This window comes from Pelecanus crispus, chromosome 2, assembly GCF_030463565.1.
Source record: "Pelecanus crispus isolate bPelCri1 chromosome 2, bPelCri1.pri, whole genome shotgun sequence".
NCBI classification, from domain to species: Eukaryota; Metazoa; Chordata; class Aves; order Pelecaniformes; family Pelecanidae; genus Pelecanus; species Pelecanus crispus.
The window spans coordinates 168,193,839-168,205,701 of record NC_134644.1 but is presented as its reverse complement, the minus strand read 5'-3'; the positions used below and the strand labels follow the sequence as shown (position 1 = coordinate 168,205,701).

The 11,863-nt window shown below is 38.9% G+C and overlaps 1 protein-coding gene across 1 annotated transcript in view; it reads right to left on the bottom strand.

The window, feature by feature from the left end:
• Positions 1-974: 974 nt before the first annotated feature.
• The window catches only part of KHDRBS3 (KH RNA binding domain containing, signal transduction associated 3), a 91,772-nt gene continuing 80,883 nt past the window's right edge, over positions 975-11,863 (bottom strand). Inside the window, exons 8-9 of the mRNA XM_075705973.1 lie at positions 4,345-4,403; positions 975-1,066 (exon numbers count right to left, since the gene is read on the bottom strand). Of these exons, the coding sequence (XP_075562088.1) occupies positions 975-1,066; positions 4,345-4,403 (151 nt within the window). The remainder of the gene's footprint in view (positions 1,067-4,344; positions 4,404-11,863) is intronic.

Here is an 11,863-nt window from a genome sequence, read left to right as displayed (position 1 = left end):
CCTCTGCCTCTGACGAAAGCGACCTCAATTAGTCAAGTCAGAAAGTCTTTAAAAGCTTTGTGTTTATTGCTTCCAGCACGGAGCGAGGTGGTCATTAACGTACCAAAATTCTCATAAAAAATCCAAAGTTGCACTAGTGAAAAAATGCTCAACAAGATGAAAACTAGTCACATCTTTTTCAGAAAATTCATTAGCTATTTTAAACCATTTTTAACAAAAATATTTTGATTTAATGTGGCACTCAAGCAGATCCATACCATTTGGATACTTTAAACAGCATTTATATCTACTGTGAATATATATACATTTAGGTTTATACCATTTTTTTTAAAGAAGTTGCGCAACGTTTAATATGAGCCTTTTATGTTGATCACTGTTAAACGTATTTCTCCCTGTTTACTACTATTTATGAAGTTTTATTATGAGATAAAACATAAAATTAATCTCACACACACTGATTTTCTTTCAAAAGTTTATTTAGTATCAAGCAAGGGTAAAACTTTGCTTAACACTACAGAACATTTCAAGACTTGAATTACAAAATACCACATTATTTGCATTTGTAATTTGCTTCCCTTTTTACGCATGTCTGCAAAGAGAAAAGCTAGCAAATGGCTGAAAATAAAAACTAAAAACTAAATTGTTGAAAACCTTTAAAATAAAAGGTTACGCTTATGTTAAAAGAATGGACTAGCATATTTAGTAAACCTATTTTTGTTTAACACTAGTTAATCAAAGGTTATTTTTTTGATCACCTATTTTTTCAGTTACAGTTTGGAAATAACAAAGTTCCTTGTTTTACATATCTTTATGTCCAGGTTGTTCTTTCAACAAAATATTTTAAGTTCAGTCCATCCATTCAGATTTTTAAGCGCTTTGATTTAATAAAAAGGGATTGTTCATAGAAAAAAATTACTTTGAACAGTATACAGGACTGGTGGAGATTGGATATTTCACAACATCAGACAGTACAATCAGTATCTGGCATATGGCTGGTCTCTGTAGACTCCTTTTGTTGTCCTTGCAGAAGGTGCCTTGTGTCTTGAATTGGTCCATTCTTCTTGCCCTACAAGAAGGGAAAATACAGTTAGATCCCTTCCAATGTTCTCAGATGCTGTATTTATGTTTTCCTCATTTAACTGTGAGCTAGATAGGGACATTTTATGTACTGAAACCAAGGTGTGCAAAGTGAAGTCTAACACGTGAACCAAAAAATCTGGGTACAACACATCTATATGAGCTACCCCACAGTGTTTTTTCAGCACATAACAGTAGGGCGTGCGACAGGCTAATGCCCTGTATTTAGGGCTCTGGTATTCAGCTGGACCTGCTTGTTGCAAATACACAGAAATGCCAGCTATAGTAGCAGACCTACAAATAATTATGCTAGGATGAAATGAATGAAGGATATGAATTATGTATAAGCAAATAAGCTACCCTCAGAAATAAGTTTCTTTGCATCAGTACCAATTTATGCTTAATTCAAATATGCAGCCCAATAGTGAAAAGCCTCAAGTATCACTACAAACACCTGTGACTTCTAATAATCTAGGGGCAATATTGGACTTTACCATACACATACACTTCCTCTAGAACACAAGAAACAGGAAGGCAGATTATAAAAAAACAAGGGCAAAGGAGATTACTTGTTTGAATTTTGACAGCAAAATAAGTTTGTGAAAAGCTTGTGCTATATTTAATGCTGCATAATCCTACCACGTTTTAGTGGTAATGAATATTAATAAAAAGTAGAAGAGTATTAATAAATGAGAATCAGACCTACTGTGCTGTGCATTTACAACAAAAGAGAAGACAAATGAGGAGTATAGCGAAACAGTACTTAGGTACACTTCAATCAGGTAAACAAATCTTGAGTACTGCCTCTGAGAGGAAAAAAAAACCCAAAAAATCCAAAAGGCAAGCACACCTGAAAACAGCATTTGTGCTTCCATATCTACTTTCAGAGAATTGCCCAGCCCTAAGCAGACATGTGTCCAAGTGAACCCAATGCAATGCAGAAACTAAGTGTGGAATCCAAATGGCTAGGTATGGTAAACTAAAATGTAGGCACCACTTATCTGTCTTTCTAGTCAATTAAAAAAAGTCACCAGTCAAAGAACCCTTGTATTTCTTTGAATGATAAGGTAACGTCCTCAGACAGTAGATATCTGAAATTAGGTGACAAGAATCCCATAAGTCAAGGGTCCAATTTCACAATCTCTTCAGAGGTGGTTGCCTGCAGAGCCTAGGTTATGTATCATACCTAGGTGGTCAGAACATTTGCATAGGAGGTAAAAGGAACAATTTCGAATTTGGTGTAAGGCTGAAAGAAAGAAACTTGCACCTCAGGCAAATTCCACAGGAATCTGATAACAGGATAACATACATGAGAAGCAACCTCTTGTGCTGCTTCATCACACAGAAAGCAAGGCTTATATTAAGCAATTAAAAGAACCCTAGTCTAACAGTAAAGGCAGCTCACTGAGGGGTAAGAATTAAAAATATCCTAGCTTTTCAGCACCGCTGCAAGGAACTGTTTAAATGTAAAAAGCAGCCTTGGTTACAGTTTAAGGGCAATACTTGCTTCTTTTCAAGCAATTGGTCAAATCAGTACGGTAAAGAGCCACATTTTTATCAGTTTTCATTTTGGTGTCATTCAGGGCTCCAAATCCTAAAAATACTGATATTCTTCCTACATGCTCTGGATTGGCACCTGAGCTCCTCAGAGGAGGAGAAGTTCAAGTACTTCCTGGAAAACTGTTTCCTCCTGGCCAGCACTAGGCAACTATCTGCTCACTACGCAGTCATGAATTTTAGTCCAAGACACCTGATGTTCTTCACATACTGTAAGAACATTTATTAGTATCTAACATTTAAGGATGTACTTGAGGGTCAGCTAGTTAAGAAATAAAGTGTATAACTATTTATTTGTATGTGCAAAAACTTCAGTGGCTGTAACCCATAATCATTCTTCAAGGTGTTTACAGTTTTCCTCTCAACTTGAATAAATACATCACTTGATATTCCAAGTGGCTGTGCTTTGATAAATAGAAAACCAATTTTAAATGCAAACGCAAAGAAAAAAGTCCATATTTTCAACCTTAAATGGTGCAATCCACATTTTCCCCCGTCAGTCAACTCTATCTACATTAAGCAGTTTCATACATTTTTTTCCCCCATTAATTTTGCATTAATGAAACAGTCCTAGAAATATCAGGCTTATAATGGCAAACAGTTTATTTTAATGCTGAAATAAAGTTTTAAGCTATATATCTATCAAGACCAATTGAAAGTGCTGGGGGACAGAGGAATTTCAAGTGTCCTCTTCTTTTGATGAGTTGACTTTCCCCTTAAGCAAAATAATTAGTTTCAGCAGACTACATTGAGCAAACTTCTGTATTAGGTGCATTTATTATAACAACTCCATTGAGGTCATTTTAGTTTTCAGCAGGAAGCACTTCCAAATGGAGTTCAAGAAATACACCACAAAATTTTAAGTAGAGCACTAAAAAAAAAAAATCACTGAAGCATCCATTACCCAGAATCACAACTCTTTTACACTAGTTACTAACAATGCTCAAATGTTTGAGATTTGAGTGATCAAGATTATATTTCTCTGATCTCTAGCCAGAGATTTAACATTTATCCCTTAAGCAAAGGTGCCTTTTAACATGCTTTATGCTCCTAATCTGTAACAGATTTAATTAAACCTGTCACTACCACACTTCTAGCTTAAAAAAAGTGATCTTTACCACAAGCATATATTTTTTGCTTCATTATGCATTGTTTTCTCTCCATATGAGTAACCCACTGCCCTCATGTCTATTAGCTACCTAAAGTACTTTCATAAACTTTACCATAATGACTCCCTGCTTGATTTCACAAGACTGATACGTGAAAATGAACTAATACAAAAAGACGATACAAGTCTAAAACGCACTCAATTAGGCACTGATTCAGCTGAGAACTTCAGCATATTCTTACCTTGTACCATGTTTCAAAGCCAGTTGTACCACACTAGAAGCATTTGCTTTCAGCTGCAAACAGCTCCTGGAAAAAGGACACCCTTTTTTTTTTGCTTAAACCTCCTTGAATGTGACATGAAAAGGGTACTTGCAGCATGGTTTAGATTTTATTTTTCACACGACTATGTTAGCTAACAGACCACAGAAACCTTCTTCAGTATTTTTCTCAATAACCACATGAGGAGCTCTGTGACAGTGCAGGAATCCCTGAACAGCTGTTATCCACTGCAGAACTGAAGCTTGCCCTATGGAAATTCTTCTTTGATTATGTTTTTCAGGAGTCTATTACTGTAGTCATTCAGCTCATAAAGCTACTCACCATAAGAGTCATATGTTTCTTCACTCAGTCCATGGCCATAGTCATAGTAATCTGCTCCACTGTACAGGAAGAGAGAAGTAGGAAAAACAAGAAGAAAAAAACAGTTACATTTTAAGAATCAATGCTTATTATTACACATACTACCTTTGAAAAGAAGAAAGTTTGAAGGATGTAGACATGCCCTAAGGTAAGAAAGGTAAGCATTCACGTAATACAATGACAGCTTAGGTCCTATTTGTTCATTAAGAGAAACGATACCCTATTTACTTCCATTTAGTTCCCCCCCCCCCCCCCCCCCCCATGACTGAGCCCATGGTCCACAGTGTTAAATGTGGATGTGAGAATTTTATATTTATAATTATACTTACAGATGGAAGGTTAAAGATCTTATGAGTCCCAATGAAAGAAGAGTAGGAGGTGTAGGTACTGAACCCAATTCCTTTGTCTTATAAATGTCTCTTCATTACCTACTGTTGCCTAGTATTTTGTCTTTACATCTTTAAATTCACTGATAAAAATGTAATAAAGGACAAGCAACTTGCTGATCAAAAGGTTACATAGTTTCTATACATGTACAGGTCCCACTGTCTTCAAAACAAGATAAATGTAAACATATGCAAATACTATCGTTTTAATAGGCAGACAAGAAACAACAAAAGGAACTTCAAAGTTAAAAGAAATCTGCAGTCATTAGCATTCAAAAGTAAGTATGAATATGATGACCATGGCCTAAACCAGTTTTCCATTTCATAATGGCATTTCTATTTGTATTAAGAGCACTGAATGGAAACTGAAGGACAAGCCTTATTACATACTACTTTTCCTTTATGCTTTCATATTTGATATAAGTACAGCTCTGTATAGTCTTTTATATAATTGACAGAACAAAAGTCTATTAGACATGTTTGTAGGACATCAAAAACAAGTCTTTTAATTCTTTCCTTTTCTAACCACAGCCAGACCCTGGGCTGATGATATTTGGAAAATTCTCTACAAACTGATGCTACCAAGTCATTACCTTCTGAGTAAGAAGGAAATCACTGTAATATATGATCACTAGCAAGTAATTACTAATATTGACAAAATGTTTCTAACATTAGATTGATTGCTAACAAAATAAAAACCAGAGAGAAAAGGCAATTTATAGCCTTAACAGGCATTAGCAGGTAAAGCATTTCTAGAAAACAAATAACACATTCAATCACTTCTAAACTGACACAAAACAAAGATCATTTTCTGTGTTTGGGTTGCTTCTGGTTTAGGGTGGGTTTTTTGGGTTTTTTTAACTAAAAAGTTTTAAATACCACAAAATAATCCAGGCCAGAGAAAATACAGTTCTGGTGTGTGCAAATGCCTATCTAAAAAGTGTGGATGAGAATCTGTTATTGCTAGTATAAGACTTCCTAAACAAAAAAACAGAATACACTATGAAGACCCACAAAAAAGTATCTGTATACTACCTAAATGTTACCTATGGTTTGTCAGTCCATGTGATGAGGACCCCAGAATAAGAAGGGCAAAGTTTGAAGCACAAGAAATAACATAATTTTGTGCTGCAGCAGCCAGTGATAAAACAGTCTTATTCTGACAACCAACTTAACTGACATTCAACTATCCTTCCAGACAGTACTTGATTATTTATTTTAAGGCTGTCATCAAGTTTAGAAGCCCATAGCAGCTGAGCCCTATCCCCATATCTGCCAATCCTGTCAGAATGACTTTTGAAGGGTTTCATTTCATAGACCTAAAATATCTATTAAGTAGAAAATAATAAACATCAGAAAGGAAAAATCTTTTACTTATACTGAAAGTATATCATGACCCATCAAAATTAATAATTTTTCCGAAAAGTACAAGTTATAATGTGAGGTAATGTTGCCTAGTGCAATTCAATACTCTCTACCCTGAGCACTTGCATTTGTGCTCTATGACCACCACCACCTCTCTCTCAATTCAACTGTACGTTAAACAAATGCAAAACTTCAGGTAAGACAACTTAAAGACTACGACCCAAAGAAAAGGATACATACAGACGGCTGTAAGGAGTTCAGGGTAAAAAAAGAAAACATTAAGAAAATTATTTTTTTGTTTCACCTGTAACAATCTGAACAGCCTATGGAGTTCACAGCCAAAACCAAGATATCTGAAGTTTTTTTGGGAGGATTTACAGAAAAATCTAGTACTGTATGTGAAGTCACAGCTTACAGAACTGTATTTTCTTCAAAGCAATCACCTGGTAAAAGGAAACCTAGTCAAAGGCACATGCAATATCAAACTTCTTTGTAAATTGTACATTTGAACTCATTAACTGAGATAGTGGAAGTCAATTCTATTGTGAAGAATTAAGTAGCTATATTAAATAATTCTTCCTCTGGACAGAAGGTATGATGTCAATTTTTGTTTTAAAAAGATCCTTGACATTTATACTTTTTTATATATGCTCTCTGGCATCTTAGCATTCTGACTAAAGACTATTCAAACTCTATTTTTCCCTTTAATGGATTTATTCTGGAAGGGAAACCCTTTTCTTTCTATTCATAGAATCATAGAATCATTTAGGTTGGAAAAGACCTTTAAGGTCATCCAGTCCAACCATTAACCTAACATTACCAAGTCTACCACTAAATCAATTAAGGGTAGAGTAGTAATTTCATGTTTCCTGGCTTGGTGGCTGGGTTATTTTTTAATGAAAGTAAAAACTAGGAGTCATTAAGATTGGAAAGGACCTCTAGATCATCAGTCCAATCATCAACCCAACACCATTCCTTTCATTTCCTCTTGTAGAAAGGAGAACAAAACCACAAAACAGGTTCATTTTCTTTTTTTACCTCATGTGCCTCCCTTCTTTCAGAACAAGGTAAAAAAAACATACCACAGATCCCTTCCCTTTTAACCCAGCAAGACTAAACCTCAAGTCTGCTTTGAGTTTGTGTGTTAAGATGTGAAATGTCTTCTTGAGGCCATTTTCTTCAATTTTCTTAATTTTTCCTTACCTCTCCAGTTGTCTGGAAGTAGTTTCCCCTAGCGGCAGATGGGAGAACTACCTGAAAAGTCTGTGATGTCTACTTTGTAGATGGATAGCTGCATTATACAGTATAGTCAGGCGAGTTTTCAAGCATTTTCCTAACCACCAAGTAAACAGAAGTGCAATCAACACTGGAGTATCAGCTGTGAATCAGATCTTTTGTACATAGAGCCCTTGCTTATATCTACTCATATTTAACTTTTGTATTCCCGTTCCAGCACAATGTCTTTGGGCTGACAAGAGAAGACAGAGATGGCAAAGAAAAAAATGCTTTGATTTTCCATGCCAACATAAAAACTTGGAACCACCTAATGGTATGGAATGATTAGCAAACAACAAACTTAAGAAGTATGTCACTTCTAACTGCTGAGGGCTGGGTATTAATCCTACAATGCTTACAGGAAGTGTGGAGTGAGGCTTAAGTAGTTCAAATAAGGCCAGGGGAAAGTGCCTGTTTTCTCTGTTCAGGAAACACCCTGAGATCGACAAGAGCAACCTCAGATTTTAGCACTGCATCACTGATGAGGAGCTTTTTTACATAAAATAGAGGACTGGGAAGCTTCCTGCCATTTTTCTAGAACCACTGTGCTGAGAACTGTCTTAAAATACTTAAATTAGAGGTATTCAACATAAGCCTTCAAAGGTCTTGTGGAGTATGACCTGAATTTCTCAGGTTTTTCTGCTAAGCTGATTGTTTCTCAAAATATCTTGATGAACCATAATAGAAGAACAAATCTTTATGAAAAAACCAAATAGCAGGAACTGCTCTTTACATGATGGTTAAGTCTCAAGGAACTCTTACCTTTTATACAATTATTAACTATTAGCTTATTCTGTCTAGAGATGTTGGAATATTCTCTTGGGACAGATATCAACAGAATGGTAGACTTTCAACCTAACACTCATGAGATATCAGAATAGGACTTTACAGCATTTTTGGGACAATTGTAGAACAGGCATGTCAACCACACAGTGCAAACATTCTGTAGTATTTCCAAAAAGTGCATAAAGGTAGTCAAAATATATTGTGATTAATGAATGCGATTGTTACAGCTCTTTAGAATTGATACAGGCATCTTTTAGAATCAGCATTATGCCATTTCTGTGACTGAAACAAAAGTAGACTGAAAGCTTCTCCATGTCTCATCTCTCAGAACAGGAAAGGTAAATGGCAAGTAGCAGAGGTGACTGAAGTACAAAGTACAAATAAAGCTTCCTTTCAGGAACAACAGCAGCAGGGACCTATAGCTTTACCTTGAAACTGTGAGCAGAATCCAGCAACAATCCATTCCCAAACATGAGAAATGCTAAATAAAATGTCAAAAATTCGCTACATCAAACAAGAAAGCACCAGCAGGAAAACTAAAAATTCAGGCTGTGTAAACATCAGCATTTTGGTTTGGCCCGTGAATCAGAACTAAGCCCCAGCCATCCCCACATCACATTTGTCTGGTTTGCAAAGCAGTTTGGAGGGAGTGAACTAAACTGCTATTAGAGGAAACTAAACGAAGTCTTAAACTATCCAGGTGTGTATCAAAGGTGTTCCAACTGCTAAATGGAGAACAGAGATGTGAATCAACGTAAACATTAACATTGCAAAAGGATGCATTTTTCCCCCTTTCCCTCCAGACAGACAAGGCTACTCAGGACAGTGGAAGCAGCAGAGAATAGAATCATAGTATCATAGAATCATTTAGGTTGGAAAAGACCTTTAAGATCATCCAGTCCAACCATTAACCTACACTACCAAGTCCACTCTAAACCAATCAAGGGTAGACTAGACTAAACCATGTCCCAAAGTGCCACATCTACATGTTTTTTGAACACTTCCAGGGATGGTGACTCCACTACCTCTCTGGGGCCTCTTCCAATGCTTGACTACCCTTACGTGAAGAAATTTTTCCTAATATCCAACCTAAACCTCCCCTGGCATAGCTTGCGCCCATTTCCTCTCATCCTATCACTAACTACCTGGGAGAAGAGACCAACACCCACCTCACTACACCCTCCTTTCAGGTAGTTGTAGAGAGCGGTAAGGTCTCCCCTCAGCCTCCTCTTCTCCAGGCTAAACAACCCCAGTTCCCTCAGCCGCGCCTCATAACACCTGTGCTCCAGACCCTTCACCAGCTTTGTTGCCCTTCTCTGGACACGCTCCAGCACCTCAATGTCTTTCTTGTAGTGAGGGGCCCAAAACTGGACACAGAATTCCAGGTGTGGCCTCACCAGCACCGAGTACAGGGGGACAATCACCTCCCTGCTCCTGCTGGCCACACTATTCCTGATACAAGCCAGGATACTGTTGGCCTTCTTGGCCACCTGGGCACACTGCTGGCTCATGTTCAGACAGCTGTTGACCAACATGTCCTCCTTCCGGCCCTTCTTGTAGATGGGCATCACATTGGCAAGCCTCCAGTCATCAGGGACCTCCCCTGTTAACCAGGGCTGCTGATAGATGATGGAAAGTGTCTTGGTGAGCTCCTCCACCAGCTCCCTCAGTGCTCTCAGGTGGATCCCATCTGGCCCCATAGACTTGTGAGCATCCAGGTGGCATAGCAGGTCGTTAACTGCTTCCTCCTGGACTATGTGGGCTCCATTCTGGTCCCCATCCCTATCCTCTAGCTCAGGGGCCTGAGTACCCTGGGGATGACTGGTCTGGCTGTTAAGCACAGAGGCAAAGAAGGCATTAAGTACCTCAGCCTTTTCCTTGTCCTCGGTGACAACGTTCCTCCCCACATCCAGCAAAGAATGGAGATCCTCCTTGGCTCTCCTTTTATTGTTGATGTACTTACAAAAACAGTTTTTATTATCTTTTACAGCACTGGCCAGATTAACTTCTTGCTGGACTTTTGCTTTTCTAATTTCCTCCCTGCAGGACCTAAAAAGATCCCTGTACTCCTCCTGAGTTGCCCACCCCTTCTTCCAAAGGCAGTAGACTCTCCTTTTTTCCCCTGAGTCCCCGCAAAAGCTCCCTATTCAGCCAGGCTGGTCGTTTTTCCCACCGGTTGGTCTTATGGCACACAGGGACAGGCCGCTCCTGCGCCCTTATGACTTCCTTCTTGAAGAAGGCCCAGCCTTCCTGGACCCCTTTGCCTTTCAGGACTGCCTCCCAAGGGACTTTCCCAACCAGCATCCTGAACAGGCCAAGGTCTGCCCTCCGGAAGTCCATGGTAACAGTTTTGCTGCCCCTCCTCTTTACATCACCCAGAATCGAGAACTCTATCATATCATGGTCGCTAAGCCCAAGACGTCCTCCGACCATAACATCTCCCACAAGCCCTTCTCTGTTAGTAAACAGCAGGTCAAGTGAGGCACCTCCCCTGGTAGGCTCGCTTACCAGCTGCGTCAGAAAGTTATCCTCCACACATTCTAGGAACTTCCGAGACTGCTGCCTCTCTGCTGTATGGTATTTCCAGCAGATGTCTGGCAAGTTGAAGTCCCCCATGAGAACAAGGGCTAGCGACTGCGAGACTTCTGCCAGCCGCTTGTAGAACACTTCATCTACCTCTACATCTACGTCCTGGTTGGGTGGTCTATAGCAGACTCCCAACAGGATGTCCGCCTTGTTGGCCTTCCCCCTCATCCTTACCTATAAGCACTCTACCTTGTCATCACCAATATCAAGCTCTATACAGTCAAAACACTCCCTAACATACAGAGCCACCCCACCGCCTCTCCTTCCCTGCCTATCCCTTCTGAAGAGCTGATAGCCATCCAGTGCAGCACTCCAGTCATGCGAGTCGTCCCACCACGTTTCTGTGATGGCGACTATGTCATAACTATCCTGCTGCACAAGGGCTTCCAGCTCCTCCTGTTTGTTGCCCATGCTACGTGCATTGGTGTACATGCACTTGAGCCGGGCTATTGATTTCGCCCCCAATGTTGCCATGTTGCCCCTGGGCTCCTCACTAGTGGGCCCATTTATATCCCCTTCCCCCTTCAAACCTAGTTTAAAGCCCTCTCAATGAGTCCTGCCAACTCATGGGCAAGAATCCTTTTGGATACTGAAGATCTGACAGGTATCAGTCAAAATCTTTAGCCTATCCGTTGCAATACTGGAAAGAGTTGTGGGTATTATTCCGTCTAATTCTTGGTTATCCCCCTTGAGACCTGCGTAAGATGATGTTAGAGATCCAAGATGATGTTACCTGTCACAGACTGGAGTACAAGACAACACTGCCTCTAATACATCATAATCCACAAAAACTGCATGGACAGTATGTCACCATTCTGTCATTAGAAATACTACTCAGTAAGATATACATCATACCTTCTTGTCTTTCTAATTTATTGAAGGACTAGTACAATTGTCATCAGTTTCCTATAGATTTACTACAGTTACTCATCAGTTGAAATTGAAGAGCATTTGAGAGAAAAAATGTAATTCCATCCCTGTGTTATAGGATTATAATTAAAAAATAATAAAAGTGCCATCAAGGAATGTATTTGGTTAAAGGTATTATATTTAACCGTTTTCAGGGCTGCATAATCGTAAGC